This window comes from Phyllostomus discolor, chromosome 4 (assembly GCF_004126475.2).
Source record: "Phyllostomus discolor isolate MPI-MPIP mPhyDis1 chromosome 4, mPhyDis1.pri.v3, whole genome shotgun sequence".
NCBI lineage: Eukaryota > Metazoa > Chordata > Mammalia > Chiroptera > Phyllostomidae > Phyllostomus > Phyllostomus discolor.
The window spans coordinates 130872896-130900142 of NC_040906.2; the positions used below are offsets into that span (position 1 = coordinate 130872896).

A 27247-nucleotide genomic window follows, 5' to 3' on the forward strand; every position below is an offset into this window, starting at 1 on the left:
TTTTATTTTAATTTAAAATAAAAATATTTATTGACAAGGATACTTAAACCATTCAATTTGCGGAATTACGAGTTCCCGAATAGGATTTTAGAACTACAGAAAACTGCTCTGAAAGTGTTAAAACCACATTAGATATATCTAAGTTTTTGTTTAAATACAGTTTTTGTTTAAATATTACAACTTTCAGGAAGATTTTTTATTTTTAACAAGTCTTCTAATTTCCCTTCTGCTTGTTTTCTTAGCTTCATGACTACAATCCTTACCTGCCTATTTCTGTGAACAAGATTCAGACTATAGTTGAAATTTTACACTAGTTGACACTTTCATGAGACCAGTGACCATAGTTGTTGTAGTAGTGTCCTTGGTTGGTTTTATGTCTGAGGTAATAGGCAGGAACTGTTTATGGAAAATAAACAGCTGTAGTATTGTAGTATTATGGTAAGTGAGAAAGTATGACACTTTTTGAACTATAGATGAGAAAGTATGATGTTGTCTGAACGCTGAAAGGTTGCATTTTTCACTGTTTATGCAAAAGGAAAATATGTCAGTACTTGTGTGCTGTATTTATGTTGAGATTGTGTTCCTATCTAACATTAACCTTTTGCTTTTATTCTCAGTCCACTGATGATAAAGGCGAAAGTTTAAAAAAAGATTTTCAGTATTTTAGAAAGCCTAAATCATAATAAATTGTGTGTATAGTTGTTTTTTTAAGACTAACATAAATTTTACTTTTCCTGGTGTTAGACTGAAATTAGTTTAAGTATAAAGTTGCTTATCTGATATTGACCAGTTTGTTTTAGCAGTTGTTTTTTTTTTATTAATAAACAATCTAATTACTACTTTTACAAATTGTTTGCTTGACAGATAACATTTTAGAAATGTCAGTTTTATAAGAGAAGAATTAAATAGACTCATGATGCTCTTCGTTTTAAATAAATATATTTAGAAACTTGGTTTTTGGTTAGTCCATGGTGAACATCACTCTTCTTTTAAATAGCAGATTAAGTCCTAAACTATGGGACCTCTTTGATTTTAAACAAAACTATTCTTTCTAAACCCGTTTCTGTGTGATTGCTTTCCAGATCGCTACTTCTGCTTTCTATATATATTTTTTTGGTTGGGACCACAACCTCAAATAAACTATGTAAAGAAATGAATAACTGAGATAAAATGGAAGACAGAATTATAGTGATTTAAGTTTTAAATATCCTTAATTGCACTTGATTTTATTTGTAATCATTTTTCAGAGAAATTGTACCTTAAAAAAAATGAACCTTATATTACCACAATAATCTTTTCTGTGCAAAATGTACCCTATAGTCCAACTTAACTTCCAAAACAGCTATTAATCATGTAAGGCATACTCCTGTCCACCACCAACCATGGTTGTGGGAGGGGAAAAATGGTCTCCTCTGATATTCTGAAATCTGCAGCATTTTTCCTGGATTGTCAATGTGGTATGCCTGCAACTACTTCTCTTACCTGTGCCTGTCTTTCCTGCTGATAATGAACATGACCTGATTTTGTTTCTTAACTGTTTTGGGGCATCCACATAGTCATTTGGAATTGACATTTGAAGTAAAGCCTAATTGCTGTCTCTGCATTCTTACGGTTTCTGATGATGCATTTCATAATCTTTTATTTTACTTTTCAGTAACATTTCATATTAATCATAGACCCAAATTTGTATGAAATGTATTATAATGATTTTTTTTTAAGATTATTTATTTATTTTTAGACTGCAGGGAAGGGAGAGAGAGAGAGGGAGAGAAACATCAGTGTGTGGTTGCCTCTTGCATGCTCCCCACTGGGGGACCTGGCCTGCAACCCAGGCGTGTGCCCTGACTGGGAATTGAACCAGCAACCCTTTGGTTTGCAGGCTAGACCTCAATCCACTGAGTCACACCAGCCAGGGCTATAATGATCTTTTTTAGAAATATATTTTATTGATTATGTATTACAGTTGTCCCATTTTTTCTCCCCTTTATTTTCCTCTGCCCTTCACCCCTCCTTCCCACCAGCATTCTCCCACTGTAGTTTATGTCCATGGGTCATATATATGTTCTTTGGCTTCTCCATTTTCCTTATTATTCTTAACTTCCCCCGTCTATTTTGTACCTACCATTTATGTTTGTTATTCCCTGAACCCTTTCCCCCATTCTGCCCCCTCCCCATTGATAACCCTCCATGTGATTTCCATTCTGTTCCTGTTCTAGTTGTTTACTTAGTTTGTTTTCGTTTTTGTGTTTTAGGTTCAGTTGAAAGTTGTGAGTTTGTTTTCATTTTACTGTTCATATTTTTGATCATCTTTTTCTTAGATAAGTCCCTGTAACATTTCATATAATGAGGGCTTGGTGATGATGAACTCCTTTAACTTGACCTTATCTGGGAAGCACTTTATCTATCCTTTCATTCTAAATATTAGCTTTGCTGGATAGAGTAATTAATCTTGGATGTAGGTCCTTGCCTTTCATGTCTTGGAATACTTTTTTCCAGCCTTTTCTGCCTGTAAGGTTTCTTTTGAGAAATCAGCTGATAGCCTTTTGGGAACTCCTTTGTAGGTAACTGTCTCCTTTTGTCTTGCTGCTTTTAAGATTCTCCCCTTATCTTTAATCTTGGGTGATGGAATTATGATGTGCCTTGGTGTGTTCCTCCTTGGGTCCAACTTCTTTGGGACTCTCTGAGCTTCTTGGACTTCCCAGAAGTCTATTTCCTTTGCCAGACTAGGGAAGTTCTCCTTCATTATGTTTTCTAATAAGTTTTCAATTTCTTGCTTTTCTTCCTCTGGCACCTCTGTGATTTGGATGTTGGAATGTTTAAAGCTGTCCTGGAGATTTCTAGGCCTCTTCTCATTTTTTTGAATTCTTGTTTCTTCATTCTGTTCTGGTTAAGCTTATTTCTTCCTTCTCCAAATTGTTGATTTGGGTCCCAGTTTCCTTCCCATCACTGTTGGCTCCCTGTATATTTTCCTTTATTTCACTTTGTATAGCCTTTACTTATTCCTCTATTTTGCAACCATACTTAGACATTTCTGTAAGCATCCTGATTGGCACTGTTTTGAACTCTGCATCTAATAGGTTGGTTCTCTCCTCATCGCTTAGTTCTGTTTTTGGAACTTTGGTCAGTTCTTTCACTTGGGCCATACTGTTTTGTCTCCGTGTGCCTGTTACGTAGTCAGGGGTGGAGCCTTTGGTATTTGCCAGGGGTGGGCAACCCACATCGCTGTTTTGTGGCGTCATCTGTGGGGAAGGGGTCAGAGAAGAAACAGTGCTCTTGATTGGCTCTTGGCAGGCTTTCATTTACTTCTGCTACCCACAAGCAAATTGGGCACTTCTGGTGCTGATTCCGGGTGGGTGGTTTTGTGTAGGTTTTAGGACCCTGTGGATCTCTCCAATGAACTCCTGTGAGACCAGGAGTTTCTCCTGTTGCTGCAACCCCCACATGTTTTTACAGGCAGGGATTTTGAGGCTTTATTTTCCTGTGGTGGAACCCTGGGTTGCACAGTCTGTCTCATGCCCCAGTTGTTCCTCTGGGTTTATCTGCATGCAAATATGGGACTGCTTGGTCTGCCACCCACCACGCACCACCTACCACCTTACCTGCCCTGGTCCTCCAGCCGCGGCCTCTCCCTAATTCCTCTACGCCCCTTCAACCAGGCGGGATGAATGTTTCTTCTTTATCTCCTTTGTTGTTGGACTCTTCTATACAATTTGATTTTCTGGCAGTTCTGGTTATTTTTTGTTTTCAAAATTGTTGTCCTTCTTTTGGTTGTGCAAGGAGGCAGAGTATATCTACCTACGCCTCCCTCTTGGTCAGAAGACCCTATAATGATTTGTATACATTGATCACCTTCATTTTTTTTTTTACCACAGGATTTACCAGATAGTATTCAAGTAGGTGGTAGGATATCACCTCAGACTGTTTGGGATTATGTGGAAAAAATTAAAGCATCAGGAACCAAGGTAAGGAAAACTTTTTAATTATACCAGTTTGACAGAATATTTGAAATATAAAACACTAAGAATTCTTATGCAAGGTCTTCTGAGGAGGGAACCAAATAAATTCTGTATCTAACTAATATATCTGGCAAAACTGAACTGAAGCCATTTGCTAGAGCTCAAAACAGCCTATTGTTCCTTTTGCGGATTTCTTTTTTCCTCCTGGTATGCCTTCTCAGTGACTTCTTCAGTGTTTTGAAAGAAATGTTTTAGAGTAAATATTGAGACTCATCGTGGAATTTTTGTCTTGCTTTGATTATGGACATTTGTTTAAATTAGGATATAGACTAAGCTGCTGTAACAGGGAAGCCCTAAAATGCAATGGCTCAAAAAATATGATGTTTTATTTTTTATTATGTTAGGGAAATCATTCATTCATTCAGTGGTTCAGCAGCTCTGGTTCTACAAATCATACAGGGACCAGCCTCGTTTGTCTTGTTATTTTATTGGTTTTAAGAGTGTTGTTTTTTTCAGTCAAACATAGTCAGAGCTGACTTACCAGCATCAAGTGGAAAAAAATGAAGAATGCCTGTCCAGTTATTTTAAAAGCAAGACCTAGCAATTGCAGTTATTTTTTAAAAATATGTTTATTGATTTGAGAGAAAGAGAAACATTGATTTGTTGCCTCCTATATGTGCCCTGACCTGGGATTGAACCACAACCTAGGTATGTGCCCTGACCGAGAATTCAATCTCCAACCTTTACCAGGTATATTGAACCTCCATATACCTATGGAGCGGTGTTCCTACCTACTGAGCCACAGCAGCCAGGGCTAGAAATTGCAGTTGTTATTTTCAATTCCTCTATCTTCCATTTGTAAGATTTAGTCACATAGCCATATATAGTTGCTAAGAAGGCTGGGAAATGTAATCTGAAAATATAATGTATTGGATCACTGTGTGCCCAGCTAAAATTAAGGACTTCTCTTTGTAATAGGAGAGAGAGAGGGGAATGGACCCTGGGAGATAATTGCTAACCTGTATGACAACAATATTCCTTCTTTTCTATTTTCTATTATTTCTTTAAGTCCTAGAACACTACTACACAGGAAAAAGTAATTATTAGAAGAAATTATTTCTCCCTTCAAGGATAACTCCGAGCATGTTATACACATTTAATAAATCTTGAATAAGCAAACATTAATTTTTTTATCTTTCTTAAAATAAGAATCCTATAGTAAGATTAGAAGTAATCCAAAATGGATAATTTTAAGCTGAAAAGAATATTTTTTCCAATGTAGATTTTAGAATTTAAACTGATAGAATACATGTGAACTCTGAATCACTAAAAAAGTTAACTACATCTTTTTTCTGTCACTTTTTCATGATAGCAGAAGTCATGGGCAAGTATTGGGTGGTATTATTACTCTTAGACATTTTAGGAATGACTCTTGATCTATCCATATTTAACGGCCAAACACTTTATATTATGCTTTCATCTTGCACTGACTGAAACATTGTAATAGTCGTTACTTCTGAAAGAGGACAGTCTAGACTCTAGATGATAGACCTTTAATAAGAAGTAGAGCCATATATAGTTGAGCTCATTCACATGTTTTCTATAGGATCTTGCATCAGTTTAAGCTTTGCAGCAGATCTGCCTCTCCCCATTTTGACAAGGATACATTCATGAGATAACATCCTTTTTTTTTAACACTACCAAATGAATACCAAATTGGGACTCTCTTATTTCTCTGAAACAAAGCCAAGAACACAGAAGCAAGCAAATTAGTTCCTGAGTGAGCCAAATGGCTACAGAATATATGGCCTATCTATATTTGAGGTCTTTTCACCCAGCTCCTATATTCCTAAATTCAGTCCCTGAAGATTGGGTTTTCAGTAGATGCGTGGAAAGGGTGGTTGTGGTAGATGTTATTAAGTTGCAGTATGATGAGAACACAGGCAACCTTCTCTGGAGGTTGTAATGTTGGAAATAAAGGTATAATACAGATGTCAAAAAACTTGTGTTTAAATATATTCTCTGCTGCTGAAAAGTATGTCACCTTGAACACATTAATTACCTTGGGACTGTTTCTTACGAGACACCTTCAGGTAAATCCCTTAATGGGTCAGCAAAGATCTTTTCCAAAGAGTTGTTTCTTTTTAGTAGTATCTGCATTTAAGTTGGTAAAACATGTTACTTGATAACCATTATTATAAAATTCAATAGAATATTACTAGTTGAGGAATGGTATTTAAAACCAAGTTATTGTATAAGTTACTATTTTGAACACTGATTTATTTTTTTGAATAGGAAATTTGTGTGGTTCGCTTCACACCTGTAACTGAAGAAGATCAAATTTCTTACACTTTGCTGTTTGCGTACTTCAGTAGCAGAAAGCGCTATGGAGTAGCGGCTAACAACATGAAGCAGGTTAAAGATATGTACCTTATTCCTTTGGGTGCCATGGACAAAATACCACACCCTCTTGTGCCTTTTGATGGTCCTGGTAGGTACACGTTTTAGTAACATAACCGTGTGAATAAAACAAAGTGGGAGGTGGGAGCACAGTGAAAAGACTGTGCTTTTGGCGGGGGGGCGGGGGGGGGGGGTGTCCAGGACTCTAGAGCTGACCTAACGGAAAGGCACCCATTAAGCTAGATATGGAAATTTACTCCTCCACCCCCTTTTTACATGTGTATGTGTTTTGGTTTTTAAATCCTCACCCAAAGATATGTTTTTAAAAAGTTTTCAAAGTATATTTTATTGATTGTGCTATTACAGTTGTCCCAGTTTTTTCTCCCCTTTGCCCTTTTCTCTCCTTTGCCCTGCTGCTTTAAAAACAATTCTTTGTTGAGATTTTTAATGTTTTTTTTTTTTTTAAGGAGAGGGGAAGGGGGGAGAAGGAAAGGGGGAGAAACATTGATGTGCAAGAGAAACATTGCTCCATTGCTTCTTGAACACCCTCAACTGGAGACCTGGCCTGCAACACAGGCGTGTGCCCCGACCAGGGATTGAACTGGTGACCTGTCAGTTCACAGCCTGGCACTCAACCCACTGAGCCACACCAGCCAGGACCCAAGGATATGTTTATTGATTTTAGAGAGAGAGGAAGGGAGAGAGAAACATCTGTTGGTTGTCTCCCGTGTATGCCCAACTGGGGATTGAACCTGCAACCTAGGTATGTGCCCTGAACAGGAATTGAACCCACAACCTTTTGGTGTGTGGGGTGACGATCCAACTAACTGAGGCATCTAGCCAGGGTGCAAAAATTTACCCTTTACTTTAATGATTGAAAGTGACTTAATTTATGGTTTTGATTTTATACAGGGCTTGAACTGCACAGACCTAATCTGTTGTTGGGCTTAATTATTCGTCAGAAACTGAAGCGGCAACACAGTGCTAGTACCAGTGCCAGTCATACTGCTGAGACCTCTGAAAGTGTACCGATAGCATTGCCACCTGATAAAAAAAGTAAAATAGAAGTTTCCACAGAGGAAGCCCCAGAGGAAGAAAATGACTTTTTTAATTCTTTTACAACTGTATTACACAAGCAGAGAAATAAGCCTCAGCCAGCTCTTCAGGAAGACATTCCAACAGTAATGGAACCTTTAGTAGAAGTCACCAAACAGGAGCCACCAAAACCTTTAAGATTTCTTCCTGGGGTATTAATTGGCTGGGAAAATCAGCCTTCCACTATGGAATTAGCAAATAAACCTCTTCCTGTGGACGATATACTTCAGAGCCTTTTGGGCACTACTGATCAAGTATATGAACAGCCTCAGTCAGTGCAAGAACAAAACACTCTTAAAGAAATTCCATTTATAAATGAGCAAGCCAACCCCAAAGCAGAGAAAATAGATAAAGTAGAAGCAACTGATGATGAAGCTAAAGAGTTAAAGGTTAAAGGAGATGATCTTATTGCAGAATCTACAGGTAATTCAGGACCCGTAGGAGAAGAGACCTCAGTAATTGGGCCCTCCTCCGTTTCTCCTGGAACTTTGACCAGTCTTAGTCTCAGAGGTAAACCACCAGATGTTTCTACAGAAGCATTCCTAACAAATTTATCAATTCAGTCAAAACAAGAGGAAACTGTGGAGAGTAAAGAGAGAACATTAAAAAGACAGCTGCTGCAAGATCAAGAGAATAATTTGGAAGATAATCAAACTTCAAATACTAGTTCTCCATGCAGGTCGAATGTAGGAAAAGGAAACACAGATGGTAATGTGAGTTGCAGTGAAAACCTTGTTGCTAATACGGCAAGGTCCCCACAGTTCATCAATCTGAAAAGGGATCCTAGGCAAGCAGCAGGACGAAGTCAGCAAGTAGCGGCTTCAGAAAGCAAAGATGGAGATAGTTGCGGGAATGGAGAAAAGCACACCTTGCCTGGTCTGTCACAAAAGGAGCACTTAACAGAACAAGTCAGTGTAGAGGAAAAGTTGTCTCCTGTAGAGAAAAACTCAAGTGCTCAGCAGAGTGATGATTCAGGAGTTGCACAAAGCTCAGCATCAGTAGAAGATGTACACACTTCTCAAACAGAACAAGCAAAACCCTTAGAGGACAATATTTTAATGCAAAATATTGAAACTGTGCACCCATTTCGAAGAGGATCAGCAGCAACATCTCATTTTGAAGTGGGAAACACAAGTCAGTCAGAATTTCCTTCTAAAAGCGTCAACTTTACTTCTAGAAGTACCAGTCCCAGAACAAGTGCAAACTTTCCACCCATGCGGCCACAGCAACCCAACCTTCAGCACCTCAAGTCTAATCCCCCTGGATTTCCATTTCCAGGGCCTCCTAATTTTCCCCCACAAAGCATGTTTGGATTTCCACCACATTTGCCTCCCCCATTACTTCCCCCTCCAGGCTTTGGTTTTGCTCAAAATCCCATGGTTCCCTGGCCACCTGTTGTTCACCTGACAGGCCAGCCTCAACGTATGATGGGTCCCCTTTCACAAACATCAAGGTATATAGGCCCACAAAATTTTTACCAGGTTAAAGACATTCGAAGGCCAGAAAGGCGCCATAGTGACCCTTGGGGTAGACAAGACCAGCAGCAGCTGGATAGGCCATTTAATAGGGGAAAAGGGGATCGCCAGAGGTTTTATAGTGATTCACACCACTTGAAAAGAGACCGACATGAAAAGGAATGGGAGCAAGAATCTGAAAGGCATAGACGCAGAGACAGAACCCAGGACAAAGACAGAGACAGAAAAAACAGGGAGGAAGGGCACAAAGATAAAGAGAGGGCACGGTTATCACATGGTGATCGAGGATCAGATGGAAAAGCAAGCAGAGATAGTAGGAATGTAGACAAGAAACCTGATAAACCTAAAAATGAAGACCATGAAAAGGACAAAGAACGAGAGAAGGGTAAACATAGAGAAGGAGAAAAGGACAGAGATAGGTACCACAAAGATAGGGACCACACTGACAGAGCTAAAAGCAAAAGGTAAAATTTGTGGGCTGCTTCAAGATTACATTAAGTAAATGTTAAATGTTGTATCATTAGAACTTTATGATTGCCTGCTAGGATTGTGCCATCTTTCAGATTTTTAATGGTGGTGGTTTGCAGAACCATAAACTCCGTGTGTTGGTACAGAGTGCTCTGTACCAGTGCTAATCATCCCTCCTTCGTACCAACTGTCTCTAGTAATAGGAATTTAATATTTTTAAAAGTTTTACATTGCTGTATATTCAAAGATTTGTTTTATTAATATACAATAAAGGCTTAGAAATTTTAGTTTTATTCCTTAATTGGTAAATATGGTTAACTATGGAATATATTTACTGCCTCTAGTGAATGTTCTTTATATGACTAATTTGAGAGTAATGTGTTCTCTGTAAGTTTGTTTTAAATTGCACTGTTTTTAAAGAAACTGTAGAGAAGCAACAAAAAGGCAAGCGACTTCATAATCAGATTATATTAATCAGTTTCTTGAGCAGTTTTTGACCAAGAATCAGAATCCCAAGGAGTACATTTACTGCTTTAATCTGCACTCATTGAAGTCATTTACTACCATATATACTACAGCTTTGTGGTAGGCCATTCTTTTCCTTTTCTTTTCTGGCTCTTCAGAAACTTGAATACTTAAGCTTGTACATGATCTTGTGTTTTGCTATCCTTTTTACTGTAAAATGTAAATATTTTAAGGGATATTTTGATTCTAAATACGATAAAAGAATTTCTCACCTATTTTGTGTGTGTGACTTGAAATTCAGTAGTAAAAGAATTTCTTCTTTAAAGCTTTAATAACCTTCAGACATTGTTTTTTTACTCAGCTGAGAACATACATAACAGGCATAGCTATCTTTGTGTCAGGCATTAGATAAGGGGAAAAATGATATCTTTGTGTTAAAGTATAGGCTGTTGATAAAAATCATTTAGTTCTGAAGAGGCTAGAATTTAGAACTACCAATGAAAAACTGCAGCTTTGCCCACTTTATACATGTTTCTAAAGACTTGATACTATCAAAATTGGGTACACTGACTAACCATTGTAAGACCACAGAACTTTTATTTACAAGAAACGTGCTGTGAATCTGTAAATGTGTAATTAACCCTAATTTGTTTTGGGGGTAACTGCAGTTTCATAGGCTGGATTTGCTTCAGATACAAAGCACATGGAGTCTATTGTTAATCCAAATCTAAATTTATTTCCAATCCAAACTATATTGTATTGATATAATTTAATGCAGTGGCAACTAAATGATACTAACACTTGAGGCCAAAAAGAGAAAGAAGCCGGTAATTTCCCTTATCTATATTAATAAAGAAAAACGAAAAATGGCTTCACAAAATTAAGAGGTAATAATGTTTGATTTCCTCAAAAGTCTAAGGAGTAGAGTTAAAAATACATTCTGAAATGGAATCAGCTTTGTTACTCTCACTGGAGAGAGAAGGAATGGAAATTTAAAACCATACATTTTGTCTAATTTTAACAAATTGCATCTTTTTTGTCATCCTCTGATGTTTTTTATCATAAAAGTTCTGAGACAGAGGACTTGTATTTAAATAAAATTTGTTTAATTTTGGTCTACTTTTTTGTTGGGGAAAGAACTTGTTAGAAAAAAGTCTGCAAGCAAATAAACTTAAGGTCATTACGTCATCTTTTACACCATTATAAAGAAATTGTTACCAGGATCCCCTCTACCCTCCTACCCCCTGCTTCAATAAAACCCACTCAAATCCTCCAAAATTAGCTTTTTGGTTTCAAATACACATATTGTCAGCAAATCTAATTTATCTGATTGGGAGGGTTGGTCAGACACCAGATTTCTTTTGCAAAATACAAGTAAAGAATGAATTAACCAGTGGAAGAAAACCCTAAAGTCAGTTTTTGATTGCCTCTTAGCCAGTAATTTCTTATACATATTGTTTGATGCATACTTCAAAATTATTCGCATTTCATTGGATCTTGACACATCCTACATATGTAGGAGATGACCATCTCCTAGGAGTTTAGGGCTACTAAGTATTAGAACTAGGTCTCAATCCCTGGTTGACTGAAACTGGCAAGTAGGCAGAGTATGGGCATATCTCCCGAGGTTTTAATGTCTGACAAGTGTAAGGGAAAATGAGAAAAGTTTTCAGTGAATAGCAGATCCAAAACCATTCTTGGTCCTATGTCTCACAGCCAGCATTCTCCAAACTAGCAAGTTATATGAAATTCATCTTTGTTTCTTCTGTTTTCAGGAAAACTTGCCCTTTAAAAAGTTTGATGCTTTTTAAAATTTAGAACCATCTCAAGACTTTTATATATACCTCTGTTAAGTAAAATGCACTAGGGTGTTTTAATACCTGTTACGTCCACCGTTTGTAATCCTTGTGGCAACAAGCTTCCACGAACCCTCTGTATTGCAAACATGCTGAACACTTCCAATGATACGATCCTTGGTCAGCCTGAAAGGCATAAAGCCTTAGAGCTGAGGGAACTGGTACTTAGAAAAGTTAAGAAACCTGACCCAGGTTAGACTGCTATGATAAGAACTGGGATTCTAGCTGAGTTCTATTTTTCTCCAAAGTCAGTATGTGTGGCAGTTGTATTTTGAGAATTGAGAGCAGGAGATAGGGACAGAAGCCTGATTATTATGTATACCTTTCACAGCCCCTTTTCTCCACAACCAAGTCCAAGTGAGCAGCATGATACAACCAAAGACCTGTGGGTTCTCCTACAGATTTGTAAAGTTCATGTTCATCTCAAATCCTAATTATCCAGGCCTAATTTTCTATTGCTGTTATTACATTAAAAATTCAGTGGCTTAAAACCACAGATTTGTTATCTTAAAACCAGTAAATCAGAAGTCTGATGTGGATTCAGTGGACGCATCCTGAGATTAAGGTGTGTCAGGAGGGTGCATTTTCTGGAGGCTTTAGAGGAGAGAATCAATTTCCTGGCCTTTTCGAGCTTCGAGGGGCCACCCACCTACTTTGCCTTATGGTCCCTTCTTCCATCTTCAAAACCAGTAACATGTGCCTGGGTCTCATGTCGCCGTTCCTGACTCTCCCTTGTGGGCCTCTCCTACTTTTAAGGATCCTCGTGGTTACTGGGGCTCACCCACATAATCCAAGATATTTTGGCTCTTTTTTAAGGTCCCTTGATTAGCACCTAAATTTCATCTGTGACTTTAATTCTCTTTTGCCATATAACCTAACATCACAGGTTTCAGGGATTAGGATGTGGACAGCTTGGGGGTGGCATTCTACTTACCACAGCCCTTGACTCACTAAATGTAGCTTAGTTGTGTGTAGGCTAATCTTAAAATTTTGGAGTGCTCAAATGTCTAAGGTCATAGTAAACATGCTTAAAAGTTAATACTAACAATAGAAAAGAGAATGGAGTGGCAAGTTAAGCCACATGAATATTAACGTGTTCATGTGTTAACATGTAAAACTTAACTAAGTTTATACTCACATGCTCTTAGTTTTTAATGTAGTTATGTTTTTAAAGAAGGATACTAATCAAGTTTAATAGTAGTATAAAAACTTCCTAATAAATCAGATTGTTAAAGCAAAAAGTTGACATAATTTTCACACTTGAAACATTATTCCCATCTGAGATCCTTCTAAAACAGTGGTCAGGTTACTACTTACTAGTGACTACAAAGGGCAATATAGGTATATAGTCAACTCTTGACTTTTGTCTCCCAAAGCAAATCAGAAATAAAATTGGTTACTGCTTTTAAAAAGGTGCCAAATACCCTGATTCTTGGATTCCTGTTTCATAAAGAATTTCACTTAACTCATGTGTAGAGCAAGAGGGTAAGTGACTAGATGAGCTGAAAAACATTAGGCCAATAGCTAGACCTGTTTTGAAAACGTGAGCCCACTGTTTATAGATGCAGAACTAAATCACTGGAGGAAACCCCAGGATACACACTTAAAAAAAAGGCAGTGAATCCAGTATAACTCCCAATATCCCCAAATACCTTTATTTTTTTTTTCCAGGAACTTAATCTTTAAAAGGAGTCTTTAGAGGGTAAATATTGCCACCCACTGGTGTAGATACTTCAACTCAATTTAAAGTGTTCTCGTGTACACATTTAACACTTTCAGAAACATCGTAACATTTATAGTAATATCTTACAAGTTTTTATTGTTATTTCGTGCTGGAAAAGCATCTCACATTAAGTCTTCAACACCATTGCTAGGGTAGCAGAAACAAGTATTGATAATTTATCAGGTGGAATTTTGGGTTTTAGAGTGAAAGAAGATTTGCCAGTCATTTTGACTTACAGGAGACTATCAAGGTGGCAGTGTTCAGTACCTTATTTTGGGCCTATTTGGCAGGCATGTGCTGGGTTCTTGGAATTCAGTGGTGAACAATGCCATTAGCCTCCAACTTTTGGAGCTTGCATTGTGGTGTAGAAGACAAATGCTCACACTCTGTGGTTGTGCAGCTGTGAGAAGCAGCTTTTAAGCAACACTTCTCAAAACTTTGGTTTCAGCACTACTTTATACTCTAATAGAGAACTCAAAAGAGCTTTTGTTATGGATTATATCATTTAGAATATGAGAAATAGAAATGCTACAGATTAAAAAAATACTTGTTCATTTGTTTAAAGATAATTATGTTAATAGAATTTTTAATGGAAAATAACTAAATTGGTTTAGTAAGAGTGTCGTTATTTTTGCACATCTAAGTGTGAATTAAGATAACTGGGCTCTCCTTTGCTTCTACATTCCGTGTTTTCTAATATGCCACTTTGAAGTATATGAAGAAAATCTGGCTTTCCATGCATTTGTTGGGAAAAGAAGCACTCTACATCCCCTCTAAAGACCCTTGGACTACAGCTCGGGAAGCCTTGCTCTAAAGAAAGGCGAGAGGCACACTATCATGAGAGGACATACGACAGGAGTGCCACTTAGGCAAAGTTTCCTGGAAGCTTTTGTAACCTTCCACAGAACAACTTTCTTGCCTTTGTACACAAAATATATCTTTAAAAGTTAGATTTGATTATCAAGGAGTTTTTTAGAGCAGTTATCCTCATGATCTCAATATGTATAAAATTAAGGGAAGTGGTATGGACGAAAACAAATTTAGGTCAAACCTTTTCAGAAAATACTGGACAGAGCTGTCGTGTGGACTTGTGATTTCTGTTGGACAAAAAATTCTTTTGGTCAGTTTATAGACATTCTGGAATTCCACGCTATATTTTGTTCACACACTTTCAGTGCTAATAGGAATAGTATGTCTGCTAGCAATGATGCCAAAATTCTCAACTTCAGTTCTAGGGCCTTCCAAGAAAGCCTGTTGCTTTCTGACTGCAACGGAGAGGCAACAATAAGGCTGGTTTTTTTGGTAAAGTTCTTCAAATGACAAATGGCTTATCTAGTTTGTATAGACTAGAGCCTGCAGAGGCAGAGTTTGCAATAAGAGCTTCCACCAGCCCTCTTTTTGGGGTCTTGGTGTAATAAATAATATATTTTTCCTTTTAAATTTTACATGCTTATTACTAAGTTTTATTTTCCCTCTGTAGTCCAGCCAGTGCTTTGTACCAGTCATGTGTTGTCAGTTGCTTTCTTGGTGGCAAAATTATTAGAAATATCAAAATGAAAATGCTAAGTAACAACTACCTCCCAATTTGCAATGGTGGAATGGGGGGTGAGGGGTGAAAATGCTATTGACTGTTGTATCAGTCATTGGTATTGGGCAAAAAGGATTTTCTCAAGTTACGCTTTTAACAATACAAATGATCAGGAAAATAATTTAACATGGCAGTGTTTAGAACCTGTTTGCTGCCCAGTGTTGAGACCTGTAGACTTTAAAAGTTAAACATAAATGAAGTTTAATAAATGAAATTTAATTTTAAAATTGTATAGTTTTATATAGTAAGTATATGGTTTGAAAAGTAATCCTATGTGGTTTAATAAGCAAAAACTGACAGTATCTGCACTACTCTCTAGAGGGTAAATAATTATACATTTATTAAGATATTTGCCTTCGTATTTGTAAGTGACGTGTATATGCTATTTAAAAAATAATTACAAAAACTAATATTTACTGATAAGTGGAAGACAAGGATTTAACTCTCATCAGGTAACTTGTTTCCCCCACCTTCCACCTTCCCACAAATTTTGGTTTAAGTCAGCATTCAAATTTTACAGTGCCAATTGTGAATATTCATAGCTGAGTCATGTATAGAATATTTCCTTACATAATTTTTATTTTCCTTGTAATACGATTAGCTTTTTTTACCTTGTATCATTAGTTCATTTCCATCTACATTCCATTTCAAAACAATTCACAGATGAAGAAACACTAAATAAACTAATAGTGAAAACGTAGTAACCAACATACAAATAAATTTTATGTAGGAAAACAACTATACTCTTTAGCTATATTTATAAGCTTATAAAAAAGTGTGTTCATATTTAGACTATTTCAGGTAATAGTGGAGTTGATTTTCAGTAAGCAATGTGCCAAAGAAATAACTACAAAAGAACTACATTTTCATATATATTTTGTATAGTATAATAGCCACTATTAATTTGTGAAACCTAATTTTCTCCATCTCCAGTATAAACATTGTACCCTTCTGATTCAATTAGCTCAATTTTGTTTGAATCCTGAAAAAACACATCTTTAATTTTACCAACAAAATTTCTTTTAAAAATCTCTTGAGTGACAATGTTTACCTTACGACCATATTCAAAGCCCCCTAGATAAATAATACCATCATAGTTTAGAGAAACAAATTTTTTTTGTGGATCAATATCCTCAGAGAGGATGAGATTGCCATCTAGGTAGGCCTTAATAAGAGTCTGATTTTGAATTATAGTGATATGGTGCCATAAGTTACAACAGAATGTACCATGGCTATAAATCATAGGTACAGAAATACTTTCTCCTAAGTTAACTGCTATTTTCAAGGTCTGATTGTGAAGACCAATTGCAAGAAAATCATTTTCATTTTGAGCCTTTCCTATCCATACGATTAAGCCTTCTCTTTCAGTAGTACTGAAGTTGAAGGATACAATAGTGAACTGAAGGTTTCTTATTCTATAGTGTGGATCAATGTACTTAATGTAAGAATTACCCATAAATTTTGCAGTTGAAAATGAAGTTTTGTTTTCACAGTACCTTCCCACCCAACCCAAAGCACACAAACAACTGTAAGAGAATGACTGGTCAGGTATACATAGAGATTGGTGGAGACAAAGATTATTCACGCAGTGGACAGACAGATCACATGTGTTCCCAGTCCAATGTGGCAAACATCTGCAAAAGAAAGTGGTGCCATTTACTACACATTCACCCCTATTTCTGCACACGTCGTACCCACAGGCTGTCCCATCACAATCGCCTACATTGGAGCCACCTTTTGCTCCTAATTCAGTTAATTGTAATTCTTGGTTATTTATAATAACTTCTCGGACACACCCTTGAAAACCTACAGCTTCATTTGCTGTTGCCATGGGATTTACAAGACTTAAGGGTGACACGCCTCCAATATAGAAGTCAGTGTTGGTGTCCAGGTAGCGCATTTTAATGTTGGCTTTTTCTGTTACGTTTATCCCATCCAGATCCAGGTAGCCTTCTGCACCAACTCTTCCTGCTTTTATCACATGCCAAGTGCTTCCATTAATATTTACTTTTTGGAGAGTTTCTAGAATGATAGTTCTGTCACCAAGGTTATAGCGAAGTTGAACAGAACCATTTACTAAAGAGATACATAAAAAATCACCTGTTGAGAAAAAAAACCAATTTAGTAACAGTGAAAGGTTAGTCCATTAAAAACTTGCTTTTCTGGCCACATGACTAAATTTTCATTTTGGGAAAAAGGTAATGGCCTTGGGCATAATTAGGGTAGAGAATTTTCTTCCCATTTACAGATTGGAGTATATGTATATTCATTCATTCACATTCTGTATTATTTTGCTGTGGATTTGGCCACATAAGTTTCCTCTAGTTGTAATTATTTCCCACTAAGTGAATGCATTGTGGTACTAAGTTAAAGTGAGGTTTTCCTTTAATAATATCAGTTAAGGGTGAATGTGTAAAAAGTAACACTTACCCCAACCCACTGTTTTGACAGATTGGGGAGGTAGGCAAAAGAAATAAACAGTTAATAGTGGTGCTGTGAAAACCTTTTATTGTATTGTGTGTGTTTTTCAGCCATGCCCTTGGCGGCAAGTTCTATCTACAAGTACACAGACCCTTAGTTGAGAGCTCTGCTTGGGTGTTTTATTAAAGGTGCCTCAAATTGCAAAGTTCATACCTCAGTTTGTGAATTTCCTCTCATATACCTGACCTCTTCCAGTCTTCCCAAACTCAGTGAGTCAGTCCCTCCATCCAGTTCTTTAAATCCAAACTTTAAGTGTGACCCTTGGATAGTATTCTTTCTTTGATCCACACATAACTTGTCAAACATAATCTCTAATCAAACATTTATTAGCATTTGGGTTCATTGTAAACAACTTGATTCTGTCCACTTCTGCCACTTTAAATTTACTATCATCTCTAGTATATGATCTATCACTCTTCTTTCAAACTGATTTTCTGGTCTGCATTGAAGCTAAAGTAATTACATCAAAAAACATTCTCATTATTATACTACCCTTAATGGTATTAACTGTTGTCAGGCCAGGAACTTAAAATCTTCAACATATTGACAAAGTTTCTGCAGGTTCCTGGGCCCTCTCTCCAGCTTCGCCTGGAATATGTTCTCTCCTGGTTCCTGCACTCTGTTCCAGCAACACTGACCTTGCTAAGATTTCATCCTCTTGTTTCAGAAACTTGTGCATGTTGTTCTCTTTTATTGGAACACTCCACTCCATTCCACCTCATCTAGGTAACTCCTACCTGTCTTTGAGGTCTCCGATCAAATGCCACTTCCTCAGAGAAGTCTTTTTTGGTCAGTTTTTTCCCCCTAATGTTTTAATAGCATGAAGTTTCTCTCACAATATTTATCTCATAATTATATAGGCATGTGTGAAAAAATCTGAACCAGTGGTCTAGCGTGCGCATGAAGTTGCAGTGAGGCATTCAGAGGGAAAGTCAATGTGTTTAATTCTACAGGCCTGGAAAAAGAATGTAGCCCTTCAGTGTAAGATTGTTTCAAGAAGGTAGCAAAGTGGTTTACATAACAAACTCCGAAGGAATCTTCCTCAAAAGAGCATTTTCCCTTACCCCTAACATTTCACAAACAATAAAAAGTTTGTTCCTTTTCTATCCAGGGAGATTTCCTGGCACATGCTACTACTCTTTTCTCTCCCCGCTTTCGAAGTGCCAGCCAGCGTCATCGCCCAACTGCAAATAATGTTCTTTCTTCTACACCCCCTTGTGGCCCACACCAGGCCACTCTAGGATGTATGGGAGGCATAGTTGCTGTATGGTCAGACCTATCATTTCCACCTGGGGAAAGGATAAGACCATGCAAAATATGGTTCTCTTGCTTTAATTTTCTCGTAATTTCTAGAGAATTTATATTTCTCATAAATATAATCTACATCATTACATCTGTTACTTGATTAATAGCTGCCTTTGCTGCTTTGTGAGCTTCATGAGAACCGTGGCTGTAGCTGATTTGGCCCAACAGTTCATCCCTAGCACTAGGCACAGTGCCTGGCACATGATGAGACACTCAATGAATAATCATTGCATTAAGAAATACTTTTGTATAGTTGTGGGGTGTACTTAGTGGTCTTCAAATAACTAGTTTTATGGCATTAACCCTATAATATGTAAATTGGTTTTTAAAAATTCCTCCAATGAGGAAGAAATCCAATTCCATATTTTCTAACATGAACAACGTTGTTTTAAGCTAAGGAAAGAGAAGCAGCATTACAAATAGCTTACATAAGAAAATATTAAATACAGATTTAATCACTAAACTTTTTTATACCATAAGAAACTAGAACAATGAAACATAATTGATACTAAGTTTTAAAAAATTTATAGCACTTTGAATATGCTTTGTGGCTTGCAAGTAGACACAAAACAATTCTTTTTCACAGCATAATGGAAGAACTTTCTTTTGTTAATTGTGTCCTATGGCAAACAATCTTACAGTGAAGTGTAGCACTGGAATAAAAATGATCTAGCAAATGATTAGGAAAGCTGAGGCTGTAAATCTGTATCACTGCTCCAGTTGCCAACCAGAAGAAAGAGCAAGGAGAACTGCTTATTTTAACGTGGCTTTGCTGGTGCATTCTCCTCTTAAGAAGAACTGACAAGCTCTGACCTGTGTGGCTCAGTTGGTTGGGCATCTTCCTGCAAAGCAAAAGGTCACTGGATTCCCAGTCAGTGCACTTGCCTAGGTTCTGGGTTTAGTTCCAGTCAAGGCATGTGCAGGCAATCAATCGATGTTGCTTTCCCTTTCTTTCCCCCTCCCTTCCCCTTTCTCTAAAAATAAATAATTAAAATCTTTAAAAAATGTTTGACAAAAAAGGCGGGGGTGCCATTTCTCTTCCTCTGTGTCCCCAGAAGCTAAAATTGCTCTTAGCTTATTTATAGTTTTTTGTCATGCAGACCTTTGATTTTAGTTGACTAGAAAATAGTGCTGTAGACACAGATTGACATTAGGGTGAGTAAGTGTTAAAAGTTCACCGTTAGTGGGTGGTCCTTACAAGAAAGTGAGCCTGTAAGTGGAATGAAGATCATACACAAAAGCACTTTGGCTATTTACCTGTTTAACCAGGCCGAAGCCCCACCCTCCCTCCCTTCCTCCCTCCCTCCCTCCTCTGAGCTGCCATTGTCCCCACCAAGCAACACAGATCAAATGAACCTGGTAGAACCTAACGTTTGTGATGAGACTACAGAGAATTTATTAAGGGAATTTTGTATATATTTTCTCTAAAAAGAAAAGCAAAGGTAATATAACAGTTTATCTTTTATTGTCAGTTGTTTGAATATGCTTTAACTTTACATTGTAGTTGACTAGGCTTCTTAAATACGTGTTTGTCTGAGAGGGCTGTAACTATATAAAGATGAACTCAGGCCCAGCCGGGTAGCTCAGCTGGTTAGAGCATTGTTCCCGTATATGAGCATTTTGGTTATTCCCGGTCAGGACACACGCAAGAATCAACCAATGAAGGCACAGATAAGTGGAACAACAAATCAATGTATCTCTCTCAACAAAAATGAATTTTAAACATTTTATTAACAAGATGAATCCAATTCTGTGGTTAATTTATGCTTAACATAATATTGATAATTCTTATGTCAAACATGTTGTGATATCAAATATTTAGGAGAAACAGATAAACAGGTGCCAAAGTTTCATCTCTTTCCAAAATCAGATCTAAAATCAACTAGGATAATTTTCAAATTATCCTTTTGTTTCAAATTTTGCACTATTTAAATTATTCAAATTATTTACCTTTGAAGAGACACAGAAACCTTTTCATTGAGAATTTGGTTTGGCACATATGAAAATCTAACTGGCCACTGAAAATCTAAATTTGTGGTTTTTGACATTGTATATTAAATGTTTGGGAAGTTTTTATTAATAGCTCCTCTTAGCAGAGGATGAGGTAGAAGGCTTGGTTAATGTTTACATCAGACATAGTTTTAGGAGAAGGTACAAAGTATGAGACAGTCACTTCTATTTTATGCAACCTTAAGTAAATATACTTCTCTGGTTATACCTAATTAATAAATAATAAATAAGTATAAACCTTCCATCTGTTAATTACCTTTAAGTTAATATAAACCTGCAAATGTACAGCTTAGATTTTTCAATGTTTTAAAGTTTTTATGATTTCCTTACATAAGTGTCAAACACAGCACCAGTCATGACATGGAACTAATAAATCTACTTTCAGTTCTCTTTGTAAATAGTGTCTAATGGCTGGTAAAAGAAAAAACCTTGACTTTCATGAACTGAAATACAGTGCTATTTAATGATATGTAAGAAAAATGTGTTCTTGCCTCCTATAAGAATTAATGTGTATGAGCTTTTAATTTTATATACATGAACACGGATACATATCCACTGCACTGATTGTTAAATTACAGTACAACTTCCTTGGCCAGTCAGAGTCTTGAATATGTCTTGATTTTCTACCCTTACCATACAAAAGTTAACTTTGAGGGTTTTTTTTTATGAGCTATGTGTATAACTAAAGCTGATGACATCTTAATGACTAGATTTATAACCAGAAATTTTCTATTTGTGCATGATTCTTCCATTTAGTATTTTCATAGGGAGCTTTAAATTAATCATGAATTTAAAACCAAGTGTCAAATCTCAGGAGAACAATTCTCTTCCAAAATATTTTATGGCTTAATTATGCTATCTTCCTTCTTTGAAATCACCATCTTTTCTCCTTGAATTTATTTTGAAGGCATTTCACCAGTGCACTGAGATAAAACCACTTTTGTCTAATTCTCTGATATTATCATCTAACAACATATTAAGACACCTTTAAAAAAATTACTTAGGTTAGATTGTGAAAATAAGGGGACAATATTTGTTGACTATGAGAAACAAACCAAGTTAATTATTTCTCAATATCAAAATTCTGTTTTCTGAGAAACAAAAGAAAAACCTCAATGTAAACTTTTAAAAATATTTTGCAGTAAAAATGTGACTATGCAAATACCTCTGTCAAAGTTTTAGAGAAAGATATGAAAATGGAAATAAAGGACAAAGTAATAAAATCTCAAATGTCAATTTTGAGTACAACATAGTACTTGGATATTTTTATTCCAAATTGTTTTACAATAATTATGCAATTTTATGGTTCCAATAATTTTTAGAAACTTATTTTGGGATGTGGATCCTAGACTTTTACCATTTAGAAGACAGAGCTACTTAAAGAAAAATTTTAGGAGCTGTTAATGCAGATGGATTTCCTGGAAATATAACAGCCATGTCTTCCTTTTTGAAGTCTTTTATATGTATATTTTGTTCCTTTTGACATAGACTATCAGGCATGGCTTCAACCTTTTTTGACAGGATTATTATAAAGCTGAGCATAACTATATTTGGATTTTACTAATGTTAATTCTAATAAAGCTATTGCTATTTTATTAACATTTATATTTAGGGAGTCAATTCATAAACATAATGCAGTAACAATAGAACATGAAAGTATCAACTGTTTATATATTTATAGGCTAGGTGATTTAAAAAAATAAAATATTTAATCACCTATCACTTAATAGACTTTTGGGATTTCATTAGGATTTTTTTTTACTGCACACAAAAATCCTGCCATCTTTACCTGATTGTGCTTGTAAGTGTTGTGCAACATAAAATAGGATGCCATCTGTAGAAAAAGGCCGGAACTGCAATTGAATATGTGTCTTTTTTCGAATATGAAAGGAAGCAAAAGACATCCAGGATAATTCATGGCTTCTGAAAGATGGATCACTTATAGATAGAGCTAAAAAGAAAAACAAAAACCCGAGTTTCAAAAACAATAGTACTCATAAATGCAGTAAATGCAAGATTTTGCCACTTACCTTATCTTCCAAGGGTTGCTCCTAGCTGCATGTACATTGAACCTTGGTAACTTTTCTAATCCCACTAACAGGAGGCTTTTTGTGATGGGGCCAGTACCTGAAAAACCTTCCATTACTTCTGGTAACTGTGTTCCTATCACTGGTGCTCTGTGACACAGAGCCTCCGCTCTAGATTGGATTATAGGCAGGCATTCGATGCATCTGTTCTGAGAATGTCTTATTCTTAAGAATGTGAGCTTCTTGGAATGTCTCTCATTAATAATGCTTTTAAAAAGATGATTCAAATAGTGGAACATAGAAGGCATCACTATATGAATTATTCTTCAGTTTCTATATTTCTGATTAAAATATAGAGTGCAATCAAGATGCATTGTAGTGATTCTATAAGTGGAAATGTTAGTTTACTTGACAGTAATTTAGGTCTATAACTCTTCAGAGAGTGCTAACTGTTGGGTTTTACTTCATGGTAAGCATGAGAAGATTAATTTCAATATGAATTGAAGTCAAGTCATTATACAGATTTATAGTCCATCACATATTAGTTGTTGCTTCTGTGTACAACAGACCAGATGGGAATTCTGAGAGGGATAAGGGAAGTTCTGAACTTCTGGCAGTTTTTGTCATTTTGTCGTGTGACTGCTTCTTACAGTGTGCCCTGGTTCACCCCATGCTTTGAGCCACTAATCCATTTGCTTGGCCTTTCCTCTCTTCGGACCAGCCGGCACCAACCGTTGTCTTTCACTTTTAGATTGATAGGCAACTTGTGGGTGTTTATCTAAGAGATGCTGGCATTTGCTGACTTTTAAGCAACTACATCATTAGTCTGATTACTGCAATTTAGAGTGGTAGAGATTAGGATCACGTGGTGCAGTTGCCAAGAACGCAAAGTCCTGTCCCTTACTCCTGGAGGGCTTGATTTATTAAAGCTGAGATGCGGTACAGGAAGTATGTTTTTCATAAACACCCAAGTGTTTCTGACATGAGTGTTACTTAGACCACATGTTCCTAACACTGAATTAAAGTTTATTTTAAGAATACAGAGATGGTTTAAAAAGTAGTCATCCTTTTGAAACTGTTCTTATAAGAATTAGTAAAGTAATACATATTCACTGTAAGACATTTAAACAATATAGAAGAGTGTAAAGACAAAATATTAAATTTTTAAATAATTTATTTTTGTTGTATCTTTTCCATTACCATTTATCCTCCTTATACCCTCTTTCACCTCCACCCATCCCCCTAAAAAGATGAAATTTCATTGTTCTTTCTTCTCTCAATTCCCAGGACCCACTGTTAACAGTTATCATTGAACGTATAGCCAGACTTGGGTTTTCAATATACATACAATTACTGTGTGTGTATATCTAGTCATATATGATTTATTCACATAAATAAAACCATATTATGTATAAAGTATGCATGGTATACTCCTTTTGCTCAATGATTTATCTTCATGAAACTTTGATGTTAGTATATTTTGCCTATTGTTTCAATGTATAGATATTTGGTAATTTTATTGCTGAATTATGATGATTTTGTGCATTAAAGTGTTACAACTTAAGACAGATAGTGATAATTCTGGTGCCTTTTAGATGTGAGTGAGTCCACTTGTGGAGACAGGGAGAAGCTACACAGAGGACCTGAAAGAACTCTGATTCAGTAAGTCATCTCTATCATCACTAAACCAGCTGCAGAACACTTCTGCTATTGTTCACTTTGAGACAGAATTTGGGGAAAAGTCCAGGTTTTCCAGTGAGTCACAAAGTCATTCTGATCATGAATCATCTTTAGGAGACGTTGCTAATCAATGTAGGTTAATTAAGAAAATACCTACACCTCTTTTCTTGGACAACTGATCTACTAGGTTCTGGCCAGCAGCCTCAGGGCTGGTCAGTGTGAGAGGCAGTTCCAAAAAGGATCATTTTCTCACAGGAATTACAGATAATAATTCGCATGGCTTCCAAATTATATAATCTTCCCTCATGACCTCACTTTTTGGACCTTATTGATTATAAATAGGACCCCAGAGAAAGTACTTATATTTACCACTGTTTCACAATGGTGGCATTGACTGAAACTGGGTCAGCACAATCTGATGAAGAAGAAAGCAGACTGGCTGATTTGTGAGGTGGAAACACTTGGATTACAATGATCCACCATCCGATTTCAGGGATCCACAGATTTCTAAAACCACAGTGTTCTGAGTAAATACAGAGGTGGAACAAAAGTAAGTTTACAGTTGCAAGTCTCTGAAGCACAGTCTATTCTTGTACTATTATTTATTATTGTATTCTTTTCTATATGAACAACTGAAAGCCTACTTTTGTCCACCCTGTATATGTCTTCAAAACGCTTAAGCTTAGGTGATATGGGACAGCAGAAGACATTTTTAGCTTGAGCAAAGGTTGCATCAGTAAGAGCACAGGTTGGCATATTGTCAAAGATCACAGGAAAGCTGTGAGGACTTGTGGTGGTTTATTGAAACGACTGGACATGGCAAAAGGCACTCAGGATGTAGTTTGATTTTTCCCCTGTGAAGGCCATTTAGACATGTTCTGTGAGATCTTTCCTTCTCCTTCCTGATGATATCTTGGGCAACCTCCTTAGCTCTTTGATCATCTTCAGAACTCAGTGAAATGGTGTCATTTTTGGGTATTAAGAAATCCCATTCAATTTCAATCAAAACCCCAATCTCTTGCCTAATTCCAAGCTTCTATTCTTTCTCCATGGCTCAGATCTCACCCGAGCCTAGACACACTTAGGAGGAGAAGTGTATTTTTGTTATTTGTGCTAATCCTTGCTGTCCTCCTTTATCTTGCTTTTTGTTTTGCTCCTTTTGGCTTTTCCAGAATGACTTTGGGGGTCAGTGATAAGAAGATCAAGGGAGCGAGTTTCCAGTCTGCTACTATCTGTCGTCTCTCAGCCGTCTATTGTCCTCTGTGGTGAGAGACAGTCTTTCAGATCTTTCAGTGTCCTTTAACTCTCCACTGGTATCTCTGTCCCACAATTCCTGGCAAAGTTGATGCACTTTGGCAGACTTATGTGGATTCCACTCAGGTTTTACTCCTATGAGATGCTTTCAGCCTCTTTCTGCTTGAGACAACTCACCTTGTTGGGTAAGGTTCCTTCGAAGTGACACATGCTTGCTCTCCTTAGTTGTGCCACATGCTTCTTGCCTTGTCCTCATTGGAAGGGCACCTCCCACCACCGCTCTACCCCCCAGCTATCCTGCCTCTAGTCCTGCCATTAGAGAAAGCTCTGGCCAGCCTTCTGTCTTCAGGCTACGTGGAGTGGGGCTCAGGCACTGGTTTTAAGTCTTCCTTCACTCCCAGGGTTATGGATCTAGTTTTCCTGAGTTCTTTTTTTACTTCCATTCTCCTCTCTGTTTCCACAGTTGATGTCAGCTCAGCAAAATCAGACAACTCAGGGAGAGAAATGTTAGTTTTCCCTTCAACAAGGGCCCCTATCTTCTGAGTACTTTTTGATGCCTTTCTCACTTGCTTTTTGGGGATATCCCATGGGTCCTTCCTACAGCCAACATTCCTCTTCATAAAAGTTCCTTTCCCTGAGCCAGCCCTGTCTCTCTGGTAGGTTGAGAATGAATGCTGTGCCAGGAGTGTCACATTTACACAGATTCAATATGGATTGTCTATCTCCTCTTTTCAGTCAGCTTAACACCCTGTGATCTTTCTTAGTTGTCTGGGTCAGTAGTTTGTCCCTTTTTATGTCTGTGTACTATTCCATGGATGTATCAGTGTGTTTGACCATTCATCCATTGAAGGACATTGGGGTTGTTTCCAGTTTGGGGCTATTACAATAAAGTTACTATGAACATTCATGTACATATTTTTGTGTAGACATAAGTTTTCATTTCTTTGATGTAAATATCTAGGGATGTAATTGTTGTTGGATTGTATGGTTGTTATATGTTTAGTTTTATAAGAAACTGCCAAAATTATTTTCTAGAGTGATTGACCATTTTACATTCTCACCAGCAATGTGTGAGAGATTTAGTTTCCTACAGCATTTGGTAATGTCAGTATTTTTTTTTATTTTAGTTTTTTCCCCAGTAGGTGTATAGTGATTCCTCATCATCCATAAACTCTTTTAGACTTGTGGGTCTACAGGACAGCTGTTGTTCTCAGCTTCAGGACCTCAGCAGAAACTAATAGAGTACAGGAAAGGTCAAATATAATACCTCATTACACAGTGATTCACAGAACCCTTGACTTAATATAGGCTAAGATTTTTTCCAGGAAGCAATTAGGATATTAGTTGGTACTCAAATATAGTTTAGCAAGAGTATTCGCTTGAACCTAAGATTTATTTTCTGATGGGTTTCCTATCTGTTGGGTGTACCTGGTAAAATATCTGGTTGGGTGTATCTCCAGAAAT

General features: G+C 36.8%; 2 protein-coding genes across 9 annotated transcripts in view; one reads left to right on the forward strand and one right to left on the reverse strand.

The window, feature by feature from the left end:
• PHF3 (PHD finger protein 3) overlaps positions 1–10754 on the forward strand; it is a 76038-nt gene extending 65284 nt beyond the window's left edge. For all 8 annotated transcript variants that reach the window (XM_036024303.1, XM_028509040.2, XM_036024307.1 and 5 more), the window contains 3 exons: positions 3873–3962; positions 6252–6447; positions 7269–10754. In XM_036024303.1, coding sequence (XP_035880196.1) covers positions 3873–3962; positions 6252–6447; positions 7269–9394 — 2412 coding nt within the window. In that variant the 3' untranslated portion in view covers positions 9395–10754. The remainder of the gene's footprint in view (positions 1–3872; positions 3963–6251; positions 6448–7268) is intronic.
• Positions 10755–15628: 4874 nt separating this feature from the next.
• LOC118500231 (protein eyes shut homolog) overlaps positions 15629–27247 on the reverse strand; it is a 271851-nt gene continuing 260232 nt past the window's right edge. Inside the window, exons 11-12 of the mRNA XM_036024309.1 lie at positions 22612–22773; positions 15629–17126 (exon numbers count right to left, since the gene is read on the reverse strand). Of these exons, the coding sequence (XP_035880202.1) occupies positions 15940–17126; positions 22612–22773 (1349 nt within the window). The 3' untranslated portion in view covers positions 15629–15939. The remainder of the gene's footprint in view (positions 17127–22611; positions 22774–27247) is intronic.